The sequence below is a fragment of the Achroia grisella genome, unplaced genomic scaffold (genome assembly GCF_030625045.1).
Source record: "Achroia grisella isolate CSIRO2021 unplaced genomic scaffold, CSIRO_AGI_Agris_v1 utg509, whole genome shotgun sequence".
NCBI classification, from domain to species: domain Eukaryota; kingdom Metazoa; phylum Arthropoda; class Insecta; order Lepidoptera; family Pyralidae; genus Achroia; species Achroia grisella.
Genome location: NW_026712902.1, coordinates 1396859 through 1421395, shown reverse-complemented (window position 1 = coordinate 1421395; position 24537 = coordinate 1396859). Strand labels below are relative to the sequence as shown.

General features: G+C 34.0%; 2 protein-coding genes across 2 annotated transcripts in view; both read right to left on the bottom strand.

The window, feature by feature from the left end:
• Window positions 1-2329: 2329 nt before the first annotated feature.
• LOC131846329 (uncharacterized) lies at window positions 2330-5021 on the bottom strand. The gene is made up of 2 exons (XM_059195607.1): window positions 4808-5021; window positions 2330-3760 (listed from the first exon to the last, which is right to left on the bottom strand). Exons 1-2 carry the CDS (start codon window positions 4974-4976, stop codon window positions 3294-3296), a joined length of 636 nt encoding a protein of 211 aa, XP_059051590.1. The 5' UTR covers window positions 4977-5021; the 3' UTR covers window positions 2330-3293.
• Window positions 5022-14947: 9926 nt separating this feature from the next.
• LOC131846287 (uncharacterized) overlaps window positions 14948-24537 on the bottom strand; it is a 100247-nt gene continuing 90657 nt past the window's right edge. The window contains exons 4-5 of the mRNA XM_059195550.1: window positions 20240-20413; window positions 14948-15213 (exon numbers count right to left, since the gene is read on the bottom strand). Of these exons, the coding sequence (XP_059051533.1) occupies window positions 14961-15213; window positions 20240-20413 (427 nt within the window). The 3' untranslated portion in view covers window positions 14948-14960. The remainder of the gene's footprint in view (window positions 15214-20239; window positions 20414-24537) is intronic.

Here is a 24537-nt window from a genome sequence, read left to right as displayed (position 1 = left end):
TATAAGCACTTTTGAATAGTCAAGTATTTTGATTCTACCGCTCATTCGGAATGCAGACTCATCACAAGAAGAATGAGCAAGAAACTTGTGTGTTGCTTTTAAATAATATTCATCCATAAAAGATGATAAATAAGTTGTGATGATGATAATGATGAGAGTTTTGAAGGCTAGGGAAATGGGTATAAAGTAAACAATATTAAAAATAAATAAAGACTTTATTAAAACTTTTTTTATATTTATTGTAACAGTGACGTGGGGTCAAGAAAACTGTATTTTTTTTAATGAAGCTGCTATTAAAAGAACTTAAAATTAAATCTATCATTAACAATAAAATTTTTATTTTACAAAACAAAAATATTCGGAATTCTTACTGACGTTGTACAATCCTACTAAGTAAATACCTAATGACTGATATAAACTATATATAAATATATATTAATAAATGTCATTTTTCTATTTAATCGACGATGGAGGGTACACTGACATGAGGAAGTGAAGTCTGTAGTGCTTTTCTTGTATACTTCTCTTATATTCTAATGTAATATTCGACGACCTCGGTGGTTTAGCGGTCAAGCACACCGCTTTACGACCGATGGTCGCGGGTTCGATTCCTCGCACGGCACAAACATTTGTATACATGAGTATGATTGTTTGTATCGGTCTGGGTGTTTTCTATGTATAATATTTATGTATTTACAAAAAAAAATCTATGTATATGTATCAGTTATCTATTACCCATAACACAAGCTCTAGCTAGCTTAACTTGGGTCTAGATGGCTCAGTGTGAATTGTCCTGAGATTATTATATTATTATTATTATAATTATATAATAATTCAATACAGTATCTTATTAAGGGTCCACCATAGCAATATATATAAAATATTATGTACAGCCTGTAGAAGTTGCCACTTACCATCAGGTGGACCGCCAACTTGCATGCCATTCCAGTAATATAAAAAATATCAGTTCCGTTTCTGGGGGACAGAATTTATTTATGTATTTGTATATTTTACATCAATAATTATAGATAAAATGTTTCAACAGCCCTGCACTAAGCTCAAGGGCTGTGTCAGGAAATCAGCTGTCGCAGGAATCAGATACCTTTAAGTACAGAAACTTAACTTAATACTGACTCCAATTCAACTAGATAAAAAACTAACCAATATTATAGATATTTTTAAACGTTCGTGTTTAATATACATTATTTATATTATTAACCGGGTCTTAACACGAGCAAATTTTATGGTAAATAATAATAATAATAATAAGAAAAAGTTTATATAATACCCATAGTCCTCTCATCTACAGGTATCATACCCAAACACCTACATCATAGCCTGAAACAATTAGATATACAAAAAACACTTTACATCACCCTTCAAAAAGCTGCCATCTTAAATACCTGTCGTACAGTCCGAAAATTTCTCGAAATCGATGAAAATGATATAACACCAGTCACACCAGGCACACAATAAGTACACACACACTCACACATACATACACGCGCACACACACATACACACACTCTGCACTTACTTGGTTTCGGCCCGTAAGTGTGGAGAAAACCAGCAATAGCTGAGAAAAAATAAAGAATAATAATAATATCAGGACAATTCACACAGCACCATCTAGACCCAAGATAAGCTAGCTAAAGCTTGTGTTATGGGTACTAGATAACTGATACATATACATAGATTATTTTTTTTTTTTTATTAGTAAATAAATACATATTATACATAGAAAACACCCAGACCGATACAAACAATCATACTCATGAATACAAATGTTTGTGCCGTGCGAGGAATCGAACCCGCGACCATCGGTCGTAAAGCGGTGTGCTAGACCGCTAGACCACCGAGGTCGTTGAATAAAGGAATTTTATTTACCTCTCTCGACGTTTCGACTAGTTGCACTAGCCGTGGTCACGAGCTGACTGGAGTAGATGAAAAAACTGCTGTCACCTATCTACATTGACATCGCTGTTACTCCAGTATCTAGTACCTTTACTTGTCATAAAATTAGTTCGTGTTAAGACCCGGTTAATAATATAAATAATGCAACCATTATTATATCGGAAGACTTGACGACCTCGGTGGTCGCGGGTTCGATTCCTCGCACGGCACAAACAATTGTATTCATGAGTATATGATTCTGTGAATATGATCTGGGTGTTTTCTATCTGTAATATGTATGTATTTACAAAAAAAATCTATGTATATATGTATCAGTTGTCTAGTACCCATAACACAAGCTATAGCTAGCTTAACTTGGGTCTAGATGGCGCTGTGTGACTTGTCTTGAGATTATTATATTATTATTATTATCGGAAAATAATTAAAAAGACAATAAAAAAAAGTTATTCTTGTTGTATCCCACTGACATTCTCCAATTTTTCGATTGCAATGTTTTCCGTATTTGAACAGGTACCTGTCCTATAATCAAATCTATTACCATAAGTTTACTTGAAAGATTGCTTTCAACAAAATGGCTGCCTTATTATACTTTATCAAGTGTATATTTAGAAATTGTTAACATTTGCTCTATGTTTAATTGTATAAATATTACAATTGTAATCTAAAGTACATTATATATATATCAACTTGTCTTTTTCTTTCTTTTCAATTATTACTGTACAATACTTCTTAGTACTGGCACGGCACCAATTTTTTTTTTAATTTTACTATGCGATCTTTGTTACCATTCGTTATTACATCTTTTGCAGACCGCTGTTGACTTACGCCTTAATATAATTATATTCGTTGCGTCTTTCTATAATAACATTATTGGCTGCACCGATCCCAGTATATAGAATCCTCAGTCTAGAGAGAGGTGAATTTTCTGGCAACTTATGGATTCCCCATGCGACAGCCGGATTCATGGTGTGGCAGAGAGGGACACTCCGAGTAGCTCCTGGGACTTGTAACCCGGGTGTAGGTTTAAAGGACCCTTTGCCGACGTACATACCGACTCTGGTAACCGAATCTGGTAGGAGCCTGCTAGTGCTGCATTAAATACATGTCCAAGTATAGAACTTGCAGCAGTACACTGCTCGTGTTTCTCTCCCTGACCATGTAATCCCGTTAAAACTAGCTGTTCCCGTGACTTCGCGTGGAATTTAGCTTTATTTTTCTAATATAAAAGATTTTTTCTAAAATAAAAGTAGCCTACGTTACTCCTCATTACATCAGCTAACTGCCAATTAAAGTCCCGTCAAAATTGGTTCGGCCATTTCAGAGATTAGCCGTTTACAATAAAAAAGTATAAAACACCAACGCACTAGGAACAGTATCTACTAACTCTTCTTATATAAGTTCTTTTGAGATGCTTGAGCCGCTATCTCGTTCAAGACCATGTCTTGCATTTTGCTTCTCAAAACTAACTTCCTAATTGGGTCTAAATCTTTGAAATACGGCGCTAAAGATTTCAAAAACATAAGATCGTATTCGTTGTCATCGCTCTTTTTCCTCTTTTTCGCTGGAACTGGATCTTCTTCTATATTTGCAAATTCTTCTAAATATTCTGCCTCTATAGGTTCTGGCTTGGGGATCAAGTAGTAATCCTCGAAATCTTCATCGTTGTCGAGGGATTGATCGGTTACTGGGATCTCGTTGGTGACGTCATTGGGCTCTTGTATGAACCACATGTATTTGAAGAAGATCCATTTGCCGTTGTAATGTTCTGGGGATTCGGGATTACATTTCCTCAACTCTCTTTTGAATGTGTCTCGGAGGTTCTTCCATTTTACACGAAGAGCGTCTTCTGTAAAAGTAATTATATAATATGTATTAAAATTACTTTGTATTTATAGTTATATATCGTTCACATTTTACGTTATTCACATTTACATCGTTTCGTACACATTACATCGTATATTCACATTTTACGTTAATTCTTTAGTAAAACTACAATACAATTTTTATTTTATCTTTACTTAATTTTATTATTTGCACTCCTGTGACCCACACACCACTTCCTGTGTCACGCTTTTTGGGTTGACTGGAAGAGATCTCTTTTAGAGATAAGTCCTCCATTGTATACAAAACTTATAACGTATATTCAAAACTTGTATTTAAAAGTGCAATAAAGTATATATATAAAATTTGTCTATGCATATTTAGTACACAGTTTAGTTTACTTCTCACGGTACGGGTTCGATGCCACGATGTAAACATTTTTAGTCATAAGTATGATTGTTTATATCAGTCTGGGTGTTTTCTATATACATTAGGTCCGTATTATAAAAAAAAAAAAACGATGTATGTATTTATGTCAGTAGTCTAGTGCTCATAACTCAAGCTCTGCTTAGTTAGGGACTAGATGGCGCTATATGAATTAGGCTTAGATGCATTATTATAAGTTTCGGAATGTTTCGAAATTTTGAGATGTGTGTATAGTTAACAAAATATCTATAAAGGGACAAAACAGATACTATAATAAACTGAAATACTTTTAAAAAAATACAATGAAAATCCAAATACTAATTTCGAACTTCTATTGATCTATGGTATAATATGCTGGTCATAGGTCTTAGCACCTGACAATAGCCCAAAAGTATCAACAATAAAAAAGATTATTTAAGCTTTTTGTACTCTTATTAATTAAGAATTTATTTTACACATATGCTATATTAAGTAGAGTAGTTACTATTTTAAAGTTTATATATTATTATATATATCTGATTACATTTAAAAAAATGTGTATAGCGCCATCTATGTTTTAAGCCGTGCATAATCTCATGTCAAATCAAAACGCTCAGTTCGAAATCGAAGTGTACATGTAGTCTGAATGAAGGTACTAAGTACTTACCCGGTATATTCAACGTCTCCTTAATCTGCTTCCACGATGTAAACGTTTGAAGCCTATCATTATAGTCTTCATGATTACTGTTCCATAGACACGGCCTTTCTCTAACCTCTTTAATAAGTTTCATAGCGTGTCTATGTTTGAAATTGAGTCCTTTCACTGTACGAGGCATGGTTGGCGCGAAAATTTTCCCTACAACGGTGCACGCGACAGAAGCGCGAAACGGCGACTGGCTGCCGCGGCACGTCGCCCGCTCTCGTACAAATCGAGCGGGTGGCCGCGACGTTGCCACTTCGTGCTTGTCGCGTCGCTACGTTATCGCGTGATGTCGGTTACTGGATGTGATTTCGTCATTACATGCACTGTCGTTCGTATATTCATATTTGGAATGCATGTGAAGTCTATCTAATGTACTAGAATATGTAATGCATTAATAATATATTACGGTATAAGTGCGTTATGATGATTATAAGACACGAGACGGAATTAAAACTAGAGCCGAAAGACGTAGGACGTTTTTCAACACACTTGCGAGTAAACAAAATAAAAAATCACGATTTTATATTTTCTTAAAATATTAGTACTTTCCCGCCATTTTACTTACATTTGCGAGGAAACAGAATAAAAGTCATTATATTATATTTTGTTCAAATTGACACTTTCCCGCCATTTTACTTTTTTTAAATCAGCGCGCTGCCTATTGGCTGGCTCCGTGCGGAAGTCAGTTCGAAATTTGAAAAATTGCGAATTGCGCAGATATGGAAAATAACTTCACTATTTGACTTTATAACGGACACGTATTTTAGGAGCTGTTTGATATATTGCAAATCAGTGAAATTAGATCCACTTTATGAGCAAATGAGTTGAAGAAATATAATAATAATAATAATAAGGTTGTATTCATTAGGCAAGAATTGGCCTTCAGCCGCTCCATAAGTCCGTTAGTGGGTTTGGAGAGTCGTTGCCAAAGACACAGATAACATAATATTACATACCAAAGATTAGTTTAAAATGTACCGGCGGGACTGACTTGACTTTGTCTTGTCCCAGTATTCGAATCGTGCTCCATTTTTTATTATTGAATCGATAGATCTATGATAGACAAAAACGCAACTATTAATTTAATAAATAGTGAGCTGATGACAGTTTTTAATTACGATTATAATTGTATTGAATTTATGTTTTTATGTTAAAACTAATAAAAATATGTTAAAGCTGACTTGGGCCTCAGAAAAATATGTAAAAAAAAATAAAGAATGTCACTACATATTTAAAATTTTGTATTTTATTGGTCTATACATATGTATAAATAAAATTGGAGTGTCTGTTTGTAATATTGAAATAACCGTTTTTTACTACACGCATATGAATAAATACGGTACATACACCAAAATAACATTTTTACACATTTTTTTCTGTCTGTCTGTTTATTTCTAATCTCTGAAATGGTTGGATCGATTGACGAGACTTTTTTTAGCAGGTAGCTGATGTAATAAGGAGTAACTTAGGCTACTTTTATTTTGGAAAAATAAAGTTAAATTCCACGCAGACGAAGTCGTGAAAACAGCTAGTTATATTCTACAATTACAACCAATGTATACCTACGAGTATGTTGATGTTATGGGCATGTTATGCGGAGGAACGAGGATCATGTCTCATGGAAAGTGTATAATATGAATGTGGATGGATGTAAAGGGAGGGGACGCCCTAAGAAAAGATGGATGGATTGTGTGAAAGATGATATGAATAAAAGAAGAGTATGTTTAGATATGACGACCGATAGAGGTCAGTGGAAGAGAATGACATACTGCGCCGACCACAAATAATGGGATAAAGGCAAGGCAATGATGATAATGTATACCTATGTTGATCGCAAATAAATTGGATTTGATTTGATTTGACGGGACGGGTGTCTGGTATGTTATAAAATAAAACGCATCGTTTCGTCCACATTTTATTCAGAGACATCGGTATAAAATATATGAGATATAAAATAGCGTAGTCGTAATTAAATTAAAATATATCAATATAAAACACGATCAATGCCGAAAATCCAAACGCCGTACACTGGACATCGTTAACTCAACACGCAAGTTTCTTGCTCATTCTTCTAATGATGAGAAAAAAAAAGAAAAAAAAAAAAAAAAAAGAAAAAAAAAAGAAAAAAAAGATGTCCGTGACTATAAAATATTAAGTGTTTAAAGTAAGTTTACTTGTATAAAGGATTTTCTTTTTTTTATACTACTATGGTAACAAACAAGCCTACGCATCGGATGGTAAATGGTTACCGTAGTCTATGGACGCCTGAAACATCAGGGGTGCTACGTGCGCGTTGCCGACTATTAAGATACCTTAATATACGCTTCTTAAAAAACCCCATGCTGTAGTCTCTCGAGAAAACCTCGGCAGGTAGTTTATTCCACAATCTAAGTGTACGCGATAGGAAGCTCCTCTGAAACCGCACTGTCCGAGACCACTTAGGTTCTTTTCTATTATATTCAATTAGTCATTTTAAACTTTAGTATTTAATATACATTATTTATATTGTTAAATGGGTGTTGACACGAATAATTTTATGGTAAATAAAGGTATTTATTTCTCTAGACGTTTCGACTAGGTTGCACTAGACGTGGTCACGAGCTGAATGGACTAACAATGATGTAAATGTAAGTAGGTATCAGGATAAATACTGAAATTGTCAAATTTTGAAATATTAATTAATTTTAAATATTTTTTAAATAATTAATTTAAATACTTTTACTTACTTTAATTAATTTCACAATAAAGACAATTTTCGGTAGACACTACAGCGTGAAGTTTTTTGTCGGTCATATAGCAGTTTCATATAAATATAATTTTGTTATTTCTTTTTTATATTTACGGATTGCTATAAATTTTCAATTAGATAACTCTTATAAAAAGTAGTGTTGATTACTCTGTGCCTAATAAATAACAATCAAGCGCTTGCACAAATCATTTTCAATTTTGGTAACTCTTATAAATTGTACTATTAATTACTCTGTGCTTGCTAAGCAAACATGAAGCGATTGCAAGTCAAATTAATCGTGTCCAGTGTAATGAAGCGTCAGATACAGCAATAATATAATTATAGAAATAAATTGTAGAATATTACGAGCCCCACAAAGTTAGAGACCAGACTCTACAGAATAGCGTTAACACTAAAATTAAGTTTCATTCAGAAACTGGCCTCAAATGAACTTATTAATATGATTATAGACTCATTGGACAGAATATTTTATTCACTGTGATATTAATCAATATATTGATAAATTATTTATTTTAACATTACATTTTTAAGAGTACAGTCATGTGGCAATGTTTTGTATTCTCCCATTGGGGATCAAAGTACGAAGGTTTGAAGCTGTAGCGGGCGGCGCCCTGAGACTAAGTTCATACCATGCGATTTAAAAAAAATCTTTAGGTCACTCTTTATCAGGTCCAATAAAAAATTTACACTCTCCAACTCACAGTAGGACATGAGGGAACCAATTTGGAGTTTGAAGGAATCAGGAGCCAACTCCTGATGGATAGCGCCAGGGTTGTCTCCTGACTAAAAAGAGACTCAAAGAATTTTTAAATCATAAGGTTTAAGATAATGTTTACAATTGTTTCATATATTTTTGCACGTGACTGTACACTGATTCAAGATAACGCCTGATTCTTTCTCTATGCTCATTAACATAAGGCAGATATTACATTACCAATTGTTATAGTAATATAATTGATGTATTAAATATATTGGTTCAAAGCTAGATCAAATTGGTCAATTTACGAAGCAATTGAGGCAATTTTCCTATCTTTAATAATTAAAAAAAAATCAAAAGTGAATTTATTATAGAATACATTGATAATGTAATAAAACCTTGACTAAGGAAATTCGTCAAATATATTTTTTGGCGCCAAAATCAAGATAACACCCGAAAAAATAGGTTGAAATTTGTGAAGTTATTTTTAATAAATTTTTAGTAATAATTAAAACGGCAATAAAAGATTTTCTCATGGAAGTCTGTTTGAAATGGAAGCGCCCTAAATATTTGGCAGGCCGTTATAATTAATGACAAATCAAAATATATCTTAAACAAACCGAATAGGATTCATTTTATCAATTCTTTTTACATACATATTCTTACATCGATAAAAGTATGATCATTATTAAGTATGGTTGTATATTTCTATTAATATAATCATATGATTATCACAGTGAATATATATCTTAGATATGGGAGGTTTCGAAATTTTGTAGTCATCACTCATTGCGATGATCATAGACAATTAGTAACGCACCATAATGTTACATAGACTTAATTATAAACGCGTTGAATATTAAAATATTTTATAAGAAGCATTTATTCCAGAGCAGGTATGACTTAAATATTATTTTCATACATATTTAATATTGGTAAAGATTATTATGTGCATATTTTTGTAATATTAAAAAAAAATCTATTTGTCAACTTCAAATTAGCAAAAGACATGGCTGTATGAGCATAGACATTTTGCTTTTCGGTAGTTTAACCGGAAAAAAAGTATGTTTAAAACAATAACATAGGTAGTGATTGCCATTTAAATTTAGACTTTAATACTCATAATAATAGATGTATAAATGTAAGTAATATAGAGTACAAATGAGCTTCAAATTATTTTTAATTATAACTGCATAATTTTATTAACTCCTAATATCTGAAACATAAAATTAACTTTTTTTGTCTCTTGTTATCGCAATGAGTGACGAACTAAACCTCTTAGATTAACAGAATTATTCATAGAAATGACATTTATATTATATTTAATATTAGTGATATAACACCTATTATCTTAATTTATATATATAATGCATTCGACATAATTCGTTTGGCGTTTAGACACATACAAAGCATTACGGAATGTTTGTTACAATATAATATTACACTCATTGAAATAAAACTACTGTTTACGCTATTAAGTAAAATGACTTGAAGAAATTACAGCTGTAATATAAATAAATACAAATTATTATTTTTAAACAATCATAGAAGACTACATACACTTTAATTCCTCGTTCCGTATGTTCTCAATTCCTTTTAAATTCAAGTATTGGCATAGAATGCTGTTTGAAATTTCATTTGATAAAGTTTTTTTAATGACATTATTTAAATAAAATATATGTTCAGTTTAAAACAAAAAAAGGATGCGCGGGAATAAAACATATAAGGCTTTACATATGGTCAATTGAAGACTTGGCTAGATAAATTTGCTATAGCAAAATTACCTAGAAAATTAAGAAAAAATGTATGTTAAATATAATTGGATGAAAATAGGTTTTAAATTATATACAGTGACGCATTCAGTTGTTGTTTAGAAAAACTTTATCATATGAAAATGAAACAGATCCTACAAATATTCATATACTATGGTAAACTTCAACATCACCACTTAATCCAAGTGGTCCGACCACACAAGCTTTGGCACGGCAATTTATCATATGATGAAGCGAATTAACAGAATATATAAAATTTAAATATTACAACAATATAATATATTCGGCTGTGATTGATTATAATGCTTCGCTAAGCATCAATTTCAGTCATTATTTAAAGCGAATAAAGTTCAAATTCATATGACGTAATGTTAATGACACTTAACGTAATTTATTGACACTGTCAATGTCAAACACTAAAAGTAAAATATCAAATAACAAATTAAAATACTTAAATTAAAATTTATATTAACACTTTTCTTTAATAATAAAAGTAATTTCTTTAATAATTTCCATTCTTTCTTCAGTTGTTTCCTTACTTAAGTACACACTTTTAACTTCCAGTTGACTGTTTTCAAACCGCATTCTAGGATATTGTCATCAATCAATTTACGTCGTACAAAAGTTGAACTAAAAATAATTAAACTACTTTGGCAACATTATAAGCAGAGAATCTAATTATGCAAGGGTTATCGAAACAATGTATACCGACAATTTTATTATACTTACACAATAACACTAAATATGTTCTTAACCTACAACATCAACGAACAGAATCTTACAATGCGATGCTTAAATTAAACATTATTAAACATTGATACAACATATAATGTCTTGATCGATACTACTAATAGATAAAATTAATTGTTCAATCATCACAAATTATTGACAATAGCAAGAGCTAGCATGCAGTGGTGAAGAAAAAATGGGAGACGTGTAAATAAAGAAGGGAGATACATGAAGAAAATTTTAAACAGCAGACGGAAATTTTTAAGTCACTGGAAGATTGTTGTGAGTTTAAAAAAAATGGTAGGTTCGGTAAAACTGCATTTGTAACCGATAATATTTCATCGTTCTTATTGAGATATGTTAGTTAAATTTTACTTGAGACTAGCTCAGTGGACTTTGACAATAATTTATTGGGTACTTAACACGTCTATTTCAGACCGTTTCTCTCTTAAAATTACATGCTCAACCCTTATCACACGTTACATGCCCATCAGCGTGTACTACCACCCCATGTACGCTAGCCCTCACATGTTCAGCCAATACTTATATATTTCCTAAGAACAACACCTAAATGTCTTGTTCTTAGGATAATTCCGTTACAACTGACATTGCTATTCTCTGACCACTACTTGCACATAAGAGATATAAAATAAAATATTAATACTTTCAGCAAAATCATTGTAAATCATCACCTGCAGATTAAAGACATTTAAAAAATTCCAAAATTTAATATACAAAAAATAGTTTACCCACTATATACATAGTATAGTACAATTAACCTCAAAAATTTTATACGTTTAATTTGAGAGTTCAATATATGTAAATAACCGAATAATATGACAATTGACACTTTGAATCCGTTTTCTATTCATGACTGAATGAAATGATTTACAACAGTTGTTGTATATTCGTATTTATATGTTCGATACCTTATATTTCTAATTTGAGTAACACTAAATGAATGATACACTACTATATGAGTTTATTTAACGGTCAAAAATAGAAAACGCACTCGAAATATCAATATTACGTGGACCAATTAGTTGGACCCAAGATAATTAAATAAAAAAATACATAAATTTATTTATTTAAAATTTCCAAACAAGTACATAGGTAAATGAAATATCAAAACTGATAATAATTTCATTGAAATTTACTTTAGAACACTCTTTCTCAGTCTCTTAGGATTAAATTCCAATATGTTTCCAAATTTCAAATGCAGCTATCGGAAAATATGAATGATTTTCATGACAAGATGTGAACATACGATGTGACATTGAACTTGCGAGTGATCGTTTAAAACATTGGACGCAAGATGTTGAAACATTAAATAAACGAAAATAAGGGAAACCCAATTGTAAATAATTAATAAAGGTAATCAATCCTCTTCTATATATTCATACATCTATTCCTTGTCCAATTGAATAATTACATATATCATAAAATTTAATGTCGTAAATAGTTATCATGAACACCGAATTGAAGGGAGCGAGAAGCATTATGTGCTTACTTATTAAATATATGGTAAATGCAGTTTGTTATATATTAAAACACCGAATAACAACACCTATTATATATGTAAACTATTGTTATTGTGCTAATGTTAAATATGTTAACCACAGAGCTACGTATTCAAGTTTTTATTTCAAATTCTCATAGTTCGTAACACATTGGTAGAGCTTATGGTTACTTAAAGCCTACGATATTTTAAATGAAGTGTGCAATATTTTAGAGACGAACTATTTTCACAGATGGGTTCAAAGAAGTCTTGAGGTCTAAGATGTTTATAGAAAATCTATTATTACAATGTCGAAGGAATCAGTATGGTGAACTGGAACAGTCCATACAGAACAAGTCGTAAAGGGTACACATACTATATATTCGGTTACTACTATAGTAATAACAAAATCGATAGTAGAAATTAAACTAAATTATTTCCACTAACAAGTAAAGTGGCAATCTGGATTTTTTTTTATAATTTTATAAAAAAAATTCAAATATCTTAACGAAAGTGATTCAGTGAGGGTTTTCGATTGGGTTACCCTTACCTATACCCTTTACGACGAAATCTGTTATGTATAATAAACTCATGTATAGATATACTATCGTAGTTTCTAGCAAAATCTATTAGTTTATCTAGTCGTCCATATTATATAAGCTCGTGTTTGAAGAAATTTAATTGTCAGCAGTAATGTCATATATATATGTCATATAATGTCATAGTAGTATAAAACGAAAATTATGTTTTTTTGCTTTTGTAGGTTATTTTTTTATATTTAAAGTCTTATATAATGTAATGCTGTTAAGGGAATGAGATAATGCATATGTAATTTATTAAATCTAATCCATTTACACAGATATAAAAAACTCGTATAATTATACTGCAATTTGATATTAACTTCAAACGTTTCATTTGTGTCTGTGGGTTTCTCTGTTTTTAGATCAATATTGAGCGCTTTTATATTCTCTGAAAGATTGTATCAATACAGTTATAAGTTATTGTGACACTTTATCATAGTTTCACTGTACACCTTCCATTATTCCTGAAAATTTAGTCATTACAAATTTAGGAGCATCTCCAGACAATATTTTGGTTAATAATTATATTGATGTTAATAGTAACCCTACAGGATATATAAAATGTTATAGAATACTGATAAAAATTTCGATAGAATTTGACAGCACGTATTATAAATATATACATATATATCACTAAACTATATTTACTATAAATATATACATATATATCAATAAACACCTTCTTGCTGAGGACGGTAAGGTTTTATAATAATTTAGAGCAGTTCTTTAAAAATTTCGTTTAGTTTATCTGTGTATTTGTTTATTGGTATAATTTTTAAGAATAACTTTTAGAGTGGTCCGTAGATTAACTTGATTCGATATAAATTTCCAATATGTTCAGATATTTAAAAATAAAGTCTAAATTGGGATTTAATTTTTTGTAAAAATCTCAAAAATATATTAAAAATAACGTCGTAAAAAGTTTTATTCTTAATATACATGATGATTACTTATTTTTTGGATACAAAATTGTGGGGGGTTGAAAATATGTAATGAAGTGGTCACTACTGAATGGTATAAGGGTAGGTTCTAATCAAAATGATATGTAATGGACTCTGTATCATATATATATATATAAAAACAATAAATCACGTAATGTTCACAACGACTTTATGTTAAGTAAGCTTTTTTAAATATACAAGAAAAATAAATGTTCTAAATTTCAATAAGTTTCATAAAATACTTGTAAGGACTTCTATTTTTTGAATAAAAATTATAATACATCATACAAACCCATTTACCTACTGCAGTGTTTTAGTATTGTGTTTCTAAAGAATAAAATATGACGCAAGTCCTAGGTATAACAGTTCGATAGCAACAATAGGGTTACTGGACGTTTAACGTTTAGTTTCTATAAATAACGAGCTTCGTCTTTGACATTAGTTATTATTAACAATATAAATAAAATAAATAAAACACTTAGGAGCATCTTAATAACTCTTGCGTACCATAAAACCGTTGTATAAATATGATTATTATATACAATGAGAGAATCACATACAAGGAGATACGCGAGAACGAAGTGAAGGGAATAATCTAAAGTAAGTACGAGAAATACAATTATGTAAGTACCTATTCACCATTATTTTATCAGTCACGCATATTTCAAAAACTCTTGTCGCCATTACAAATCGTACGTACATTTACGCTGAAATCGCGGTGGCCTTTGCATATTATTAAATACATATTTTTCTATAGAAAATCTATAAGATAATGTTAATTAAACCAGTATTTTATTTTATCAAACGAATAGGGTTTGGGTTACCGTTATAAACATCACTATCGAAAATACGGTAACCCTTATATAACGGTTTTTCGTTTGAGGTTTATTATGTCAAATGGAAGTGAGGACGAAAATGATATTGTAATATAAATATTCTATACATCATCGTTTTACTTATGCTTGAAAGTTTTATATCTGTAATAACTGCAATGATTAATAAAACCTATTTTTAAACAATGAGCAAAATGGAAATGTTTCTTAACGATCAGAAGCAAAATAGCAAAGGCCAACCGCACACATTTATAGTTAAACAAACAGCGGTACAACACGAACCTTACATTAACTCGTACTACTGGTCAAATCTTAGCTTATGTGTCGCTGGTCGCGGATGGTTGTTTGATTAAGTCGAAGTCTTTGCCCACACTAGCTTGAGTTTTCAACTTGGGCTTGTCTTGGCCGGCTTTTTCCTGCGTGACTTTGTCCGGTGTCTTGTGGTCGGATTTGTGGTGGTGGCCGTGGCCGCTCTCGACCACGCTGACGCCGTTCTTGTGAGTGGTGGGCTCGGGTTCATCGTCGTACTCTTCGCGGAATCTTCGGTTGTACCAGTGAAGGCATAAGCATCTGGAATTAATAGAAATATGTCAGTTGAATTGAAATGTGAAAGTGATTTTGTTTATTTGTTACAAAATAATAGCTTTGTAAACCATTACGAAGTAACAATTGGGTTTTATAAGGGTATTTAGTTCGGAATTCATAGGGTTTCCAAACTAAATACCCTTAAAATATCCTAAAATGTAACATGACTTGTTAATTCTATGTACTGACACGGTTCTTATATACTAACACGGTTTGTAAATGATATTATTTTATTAAAGTTGAATTAATTTTGGGGTCTATTGGGGTTAATAAGGGTATTTAGGTACGATATATCTTTTCGTCCAAATTACCGCAGTGTCTCAAGACGAAGGTTTACGACCAATGTGTGTTGCCAGTGATGACTTACGGCACAGAGACGTGGTCACTAACTATGGGCCTCATGAATAAGATCAAAGTCTATAAGAGGGTGATGGAGAGGGCTATGCTCGGAGTTTCTCTGCGTGATCGAATCAGAATTGAGGAGATCCGCAGAAGCCCGTAGAATTGGAAAACTGAAGTGGCAATGGGCAGGGCACACAGCTCGTAGGACAAATGGCCGTTGGGGTAGTAAAGTCCTCGAGTGGCGACCGTGGACTGGAAGACGCATCATGGGAAGGCCACCAGTAATGTGGACCAACGATCTGGTCAAGATCGCTGATAGGCATTGGATGCGAGCAGCGCAGGACCGATCGTCGTGGAGATCTTTGGGGGAGGCCTTTGTTCAGCAGTGGACGTCTTCCGGGCTGAGATAATGAAGCGTATTTAGTTCGGAACCCATATAATACCCTTAAAATATCCTAAAATATAACATGACTTGTTAATTCTACATACTAACATGGTATGTAATTGATATTATTTTCAAGTTGGTTGACAAACGATAGAAACTAGTACAATATCTTATCTGTGGAATTGCAGCGACTTCACTTAGTAAATTAAACTACGTTTAGCTGACGCACCTTGCTGGACGTAACGTATGGCATTGTTAGCTTTTAATACCATTAAATGGCCAGACACCTACCATAAAATTATATTAATACCTTAGAGTAGTACTTCTCAAACTATGGGTCGTTCCACTATTGGGCTGCGAGACTCTGCAAGACTACGTTACCTAAGAATCAGAGTCATCCAATACTCACTTTATGCTCTGTTGATACTATTTTTTTTATGGATGATAATGGAATGGTGCACCCGCCTGCGCTAACAGTTTACGCTGGCTGGGCACCAGTGGAAGATGATAAGATGAGTGTTCTGACATCCTTTTCCAACATTCAATCAATTCCAAATTCAAATATTCCCGCCAACCGGTACTAACTGCGTGAGCGTGTGAACCCCGAAAAAAGAAAATGTGCATTCATTATGGCTGCCGTTAATACCTGAGTTGACATTACTCATATTCTAATTGAGACAAGAAAATCTGTGTGAATTCACGTGTCCAGTGCATTATAATTGTGAAAATAACTGCTGGTGGTGTGTGGAATGGGATTCAAGGACGAATGGTGCACCCAAGGTCTTCAATATACCATCAAATTAGCCCGGTCGGTGAGTCCCGCAATCTCCTTTCTATTTCTGCCAGTACACAGTCTTCTGTTGGTTTCTGGGGATATTCAAACCTTTCTCAGGCAGGTGAATAAAGTACCACAGATTTCTTCTTTAATTCAAACTCATAATGTACCAATGAGCATGAGGTCAGGTCCGTTAACCCATCATGACAAATGCACCAAGAATTTAGCACGATGGTTTCCAGAGGGCACCGTGTGGAGGTCAACATGACATGGTATATTGCTAGCAATAAGATCATAAGTCCACATTACTAACAATCTCAATGATTATTTAATTGAATTAGTGCTGATCGGTAGTTTGTATTCACACACTTAAACTTAAATTGTAAAGTAGGAATAAAATTATTTAAAAGAGCAACACACAAGTTTCTTGCTCGTTCTTCTTGTGATGAGAAAGCTTTCCGAATGAGCGGTAGATTAAAAAAAATGTTATGACTATTCAAAAGTGCTTCAATGTAAGTTTATTTGAATAAATGATTTTCTATTCTATTCTATTCTAATCCCCTTTCCCCTTGTTGGTACTATTGGCCCAAATGCAATCTGGTTGACAGGCAAAAAATCAACAAAAGAAATATCTAGATAGTTTCTACTAAATTTTTATATAGTCCAACTGAGTTCTCTCATCTCATCTTACACTGGTGTCCCGGCAGCATAAACTTTGGCGCAGGCTTTGTTCGCTTATACAACCGACGATATATAATTAAGACAATAGCAAATAAGAATAGAGCAAACATTAGTAATAAGAAATTTTATAAATAATGAAAAAAATCTTTTAAAAACTTAGAATATAAAAACAAAATAAAACTTTGTATATATCTATAGGAAATGTATAATCTCAAGTTTTAAAGTACTCCTGTATACTGTAGTAAATAAGTCTAAATATATATAATTCAAAGGTGACTGACTGACATAGTGATTGATTATCGCACAGCCCAAACCACTGGATGGATCGGGCTGAAATTTGGCATGCAGGTAGATGTTATGACGTAGGCATCCGCTAAGAAAGAATTTTGATTAATTCTACCCTATAGGAGATAAAATAAAGGATGAAAGTTTGTATGAAACTTTGTCAATTTTAAACCGATCGGGCTGAGACTTTGCATGCATAAAGCTATTATGTCGTAGGCATCCCCTAAGGATTTTGATAAATTCCACCCTTAAGGAGATAAAATGGGGGATGAAAGTTTGTATAAATCTTCTTAGATTTTCCACTAAGGGTTGATGCAGGATGTAAATGTATTAGTTTGAACCTATCAGTACCTAATGGAAGGAATAAACTAAGACGAACAAAATTAATTTTTAGTTCTTTAGGCTACTTTTAGAAAATAAAGTTAAATTCCACGCGGACGAAGTCGCAGGAACAGCTAGTGTATAAATAAATTAAGGTAACAAGCCTGGCATTCATTTCCGGGGATAGTTATTACTAAAAAAACTGAGTTTGTTCAAAGTGTACCTCGATACAGTAATATAGTCAAAGTAGAAGAATACTATATAGACATTAAGACCGCGTCCGTTCAGTTTAATGTAGGCTTTTATAGTATCATCCACTATGTACACGAAGCCTTAATTAACTAAAAGCTGTGTCATGTTCAGCTATGTGTTAGCACTTCTCTGTAGTTATAGTGTAATAGGGGCTTTAATGTCAAATTGCTTTTTTATTCAACTTTACTGAGCAGAATTAAAATTCTCTTCAAGCTTAGATGAACGATAATATTTCTAATATTATATACGCGAAAATTTTTAAGTGTGTAAATTTGTTACTTTTTAACGTAAAAACTACTAAATGGATTTTAATGAAACTTTACAATAATATAGCTTATACATCTGAATAACACATAGACTATAAATTTCAAGTCGGTGAAATCGCTGGCACGAATGAGGAATTGCTGAAGTTAGAGCTCTAGATTAACATTCTCGTATGTTATGCATTCCTAGTACTTATTACTTGAACACAGCCCCAAGGACGCAACAACCCCGTCCCCCTTTCACCCTAATAGACAGTTGATCTAAGAACAAGAAGTAAAAGTAGGGGAGAAGATTGATTTATTATGGATGACAATGGAATGATGCACCTGTTTGCAATTACGGTTTTCGTTGGCGGGGTACCAGTGGAGAATGATAAAATGAGCATGAGGTCAAGTTTGACAACCTATCTTGGCATTTGGCAATTTACCACGATACTATCCAGGGCAACCGCCGCATGGAGGTCAACCTGACATGGTACATTGCCAGCATTGGGGTTATTAGTCCACATTGCTAACAATCTCCTCCCCCCGATGGAAGATTTTTTTTTTATAACACAGGGGACAAACGAGCATGCGGCTCACCTGATGGTAAGTGATTACCGCCGCCCATGAGCACCCGCAACACCAGGGGAATTGCAACTACGTTGTCGGTCTTTTAAAAAGGAATAAGCTCTTTTCTTGAAGGTTTCAATATCGTATCGGTTCGGAAATATCATTGCTGGAAGGTGATTCCACAATGTGGTTGTGTGAGGCAAAAAGTTTCTAGAAAACCGCACTTTGGAAGACCGCCATTCATCCAGATGATCAGGATGGTATTTCAGTTTCTGGCGGGTGGTACGGTGGTGAAACTCAGCAGCTGGTATTAATCCGAACAATTCCTCAGAACACTCTTCGTTATATATGCGGTAGAAAATGCACAGAGATGCAATATCACGCCGCAAAGCCAATGGGTCGAGTCTGTCACATAGACATTGATTACCAATGATTCTGGCTGCTCGGTTCTGAATGCGGTCAAATGGAAGTAGCTGGTATTGAGGTGCTCCCGCCCAGAGATGAGAACAGTGCGGCCGGATCTGCGCCTTGTATAATTGCAAGCGATGGGCCGCCATGTTTGTTGTTATTTATATTGATAGATTATTATATATATTGATAGATTGTTACTAATGTGGACTAGTGGTCTCATTGTCCCCATGTTCCATGTCAGGTCGACCTCCACGCAGTCTTAGCTAGAAACCAAAGTGATTCGTTTCTAGTGAATTCGCCATGACGGACTAACTGACCTGCTTTCATTCTAATGTTTATCATCCTCCACTAGTACTTTAACAACCATAAATAATATCCTCTCCACCAGAATAACGATACTAAACAACAGCTAGACAGTCACATTCACAAGTGTTATGCGTTCCTAGTACTTTTGACCTTAACATGGCCCCAAGGATGCAATTCCTCCCTCCCCTTCCACCCCAATAGACAGTACGAGCTAAGGACAAGAACTAAAAGTAGGGGAATGGTGATTTAGTGGTCCTATTGTTAGCAATGTACTATGTAAGGTCGACCTCCACGCGGTCTCAACTAGAATTGGAATCGGTTACTTCATTCTCATCCTCCACTGGTATCCAACCGTTAAAAAATTCTCGTAACCAGAATAACGTAGCAGTAGCTAGATAGTTACTTTCTCAAGTGTTATGTGTTCCTAGTACTTCTCACCTTAACACGGCCCCAAGGATGCCTGATCCAACTAGAGCAGCACCGGTCCCCATCAGGTAGAACCGATGCTGTGCTGCCTCCGCACCAGGTGAGAGTTGTACCAACCCCACCACCAGCACGACGATGCCCAGCAGCAGCGATCCTACCACTGCATGTAACGCCGCCACCTGGGAACCATATTTGTGCATATTTAGCAGAAGTAGAGATACAGAGAGGATGACTTAAAATTATCATCTGCGTGGAATCCAGTCATAAATAAATTCAAGCAAAGTTCAGTAGCATCAATAGTCAATAAGTGTACGGATACCGTGAGTGCTGTGTGTCGCGAACTTTCGTTAAACAATCTAGTGACGGTAGATGAAGAAAAAACTGCTGTCACCTATCTACATTGACATCGCTGTTACTCCAGTCAGCTCGTGACCACGGCTAGTGCAACCTAGTCGAAACGTCGAGAGAAGTAAATACCTTTTATTTGCCATAAAATTATTCATGTTAAGACCCGGTTAATAATTTAAATAAGTAGAGATACAATTTATAATAGTACTAACACACTAGTATGGGATGAAAATAAGAAGCATTTTAATGTAATTAAATAAAAAAAGACTACTCAGTGGTCACCTCAGTGGTCTAGCGGTTTAACACACTGCCTTATTTCCGATGGTCGCGGGTTTGATTCCTCGCACGGCCCAAACATTTGTATTCATGAGTATGATTGTTTGTGTCGCTTTGGGTCTTTTCTATGTATAATACGTATGTATTTACGAAAAAAATATTTTTGTATTTGTATCAGTTATCTAGTACCCATAACACAAGCCACAGCTGGCTTAACTCGAGTCTAGATGGCGCTGTGTGAATTGTCCTGAGATTATTTTATTATTATTCATTGAAAATTCCTGATGGCCCACTTGACGGAAAATGTTTATACATCGTCTATAAACCTAAGTAAACAATAAATAAATAGAAATTTTTGTACAAAGTCCCACTCGTCACTCTGTAAATGTTAATGATGACAACAAACAAAAAAAATAGTCAGTTGTGTTCATCGCCTATGTATATACGTTAATATCACGTTATCACGTGAGGCAATTGACAATACCTATGCTTTGCCATTCTGAAAGACTAAAAGTGCCTGCCATGCCTCTTACTCTTTAGTTTCACTGCCTAATCACACCCAATTTAACATCAATCATCATCATCAATTACAATCAAAATACAGTTTGCAAACCACGCTTCTTGGTCTCTTGTTTATATATATTCTATTGGTAAAGATATACAAAAAAGATACATTCAAGGGTAAACATACGATAATTTCTCCTTACATTACAAAGTCCATTAAAAAGTTTTAAAATATAAACGTGTTGGCAATTAGCTGTAAGTTTATATTGTGGAAATTGAATAAATTAATAAAAAACCAATTTGATTTGAAATTACGCTGGTTGATATTGTACATAGTAATTTAGTATTCACATATAGTTATAAATATGTAAGTTTATATAACACTAGCTTTTGACCGCGGCTTCGCTCGCGTTAATTTATCCCCTTAGGGGTGGAATTTATTAAAATCCTTTCTTAGGGGATGCCTAAGTCATAGTAGCTTTATGCATGCAAAATCTCAGCCCGATCGGTTTAAAATTGACAAAGTTTTATACAAACTTTCATCCCCTTGGGGGTAGAATTAATCAAAATACTTTCTTAGCGGATGCCTAACATAACAGCTACCTGCATGCCAAATTTTAGCCCGGTCCGTCCAGTGGTTTGGGCTGATAGATCACTATGTCAGTCACCTTTGAGTTATATATATTTAAAGATATGTTCGAAAGAAGAGTCTTTCATAATGAGCGATAAAACAAAAAAAAAAAAAATATAAGTACTTAAAATTGAGTTGATACAAATAAAGATTATTTCTATTGTATTCTTGACAACATTGCTACCTCCTGTAATAATCTTAACTTAATGACAATAAATATATCCACAAAATTTAAACCAGCAAGTCATTCTAACAAAACTTCTATTTATTGAAGTCGTTTTGATAGTCCGATTTTTAACTACTCCCTTATTGAAGTCGCTTGATAGTCCGATTTTTAACTACTCCCTTATTGAAGTCACTTTGATAGTCCGATTTTTAACTACTCCCTTATTGAAGTCACTTTGATAGTCCGATTTTTAACTACTTCCTTATTGAAGTCACTTTGATAGTCCGATTTTTAACTACTCCCTTATTGAAGTCACTTTGATAGTCCGATTTTTAACTACTCCCTTATTGAAGTCACTTTGATAGTCCGATCTTTAACTACTCCCTTATTGAAGTCGCTTTGATAGTACGATTTTTAACTACTCCCTTATTGAAGTTCCTTTGATAGTCCGATTTTTCGCTACTCCCTTATTGAAGTCGCTTTGATAGTCCGATTTTTAACTACACCCTTATTGAAGTCGCTTTGAAAGTCTTAATTTTTCCAGTTACTATTTCAAGTAGGTATCTATTTAGACATTATTTAGATGACATTAGCAGACTACTCGACGGTGGTAGACAGACAAAGCACTATGTTATGGTTTAGTGAACAATTTCCCTTGTGCACTTTCGCCCTATAGAGCACAAGGCTACCCTTGTCACTTTGCAGTTATTTATGATACGCAAAACATAATTATAAACCTTTTAGGCGTAAAATAATTAGCAGGCCGCTCAGTATGATGTAAAGTAAGTACCTATTTAACTCATAAAACCGTCTATTACAGTCTATTAGATGAAATCTGAGGGATCGAGTTTAGCATCGCTTAGCGCTTTCGGTTCATTATTCTCTTTGACATAACATTTTTATACATAGTTCAAATTTCATAATTTTACGTTGTCTTGCTTTTCTTCTATACATCTATATATATAAATAAAATTGGAGTGTCTGTTTGTAATATTGAAATAACCGTTTTCTACTATATGCATATGAATATATATACGGTATATACACCAAAATTACACTTTTTAAAATTTTTGTCTCTCTGTCTGTTTGTTCCGGCTGATCTCTGAAATGGCTCGACGCGGGTTCGATTCCTCGCACGGTACAAACATTTGTATTCATAAGTATGATTGTTTGTATCGGTCTGGGTGTTTTATATGTATATTATGTATGTACCTACTTACAAAAAAGTAATGTATCTATGTATTTATATCAGTTTTCGAGTACTCATAATATTAACTCTGCTTAGCCTGGGACTAGATGGCGCTGTGTGAGTTGTCCTGAGATATTATTATTATTATTATTATTATATCCATTCTCACGTCATTCGTATTCTATTTCTCGCATGCATCATTCAGTTAATACAGTCGTTTCGTTACACACCAATCCCGCATTCCCCTCCAATCGATTCTCTGTCCAATTCATATGGGTATCGAAATTACGACGGCCTGAGCCGAGATTCGAACCCCTAGCCTGCTGTCCTCAGACTAAAGTCGTTTCCATTAGGCGGAAGTTGGCTTTCAGCCGCTCCATAAGTCCTTCCTTTGGTTTGGAGTGCCATCTGCACTCGCCCTCTATCATCTGGCAAAGCTGTAAAGGCCAGCTGCAGCCAACAGCATTAGAGTAGTCCGAAAAAAAACCGATCGATCCCCCGTCCTACCCAAAAGGGGATAGAAATTACGATAGCCCGATCCGAGGTTCGAGCCCCTAGCGATGCCCTCAGACTAAAGTCGTATTGGTCAGACGGAAGTTGGCCTTCGACCACTCCATAAGTCTTTCCATGGGTATAGAATACCATCTGCACTCACCACCTATCATCCGGCAAAGCTGTAAAGGTCAGCTACGGCCAACAGCATTAGAGGAGTCCGAAAAAAAACCGATCGATCCACCGTCCTATTGAAACGGGGATCGAAATTACAACGGCCTGAGCCGAGGTTTGAACCCCTAGCCTCAGACTAAAGTCGTATCCATCAGGCGGAAGTTGACTTTCAATCGCTATTTAAATTTGGTTTGGAGTGCCATCTGCACGTCCCATATCATCCGGTGAAGCTGTAATGCGGCAAACAGCACAGAGTAGTCCGAAAAAAAATTAATCCCATTTTAATGAATGTACCTTTCCGCAGACATAGAGCTCGTTCCGCCGCTCCATAAGTCCTACCTTTGGTTTTGAGTGCCATCTGCACTCACCACCTATCATCCGGCAAAGCTGTAAAGGTCAGCTACGGCCAACAGCATTAGAGGAGTTCGAAAAAAAACCGATCGATCCACCTATTCTATATCTATTCTATTCTATTCTATATAAGTTTGGTTTGGAGTGCCATCTGCACGTCCCATATCATCCGGTGAAGC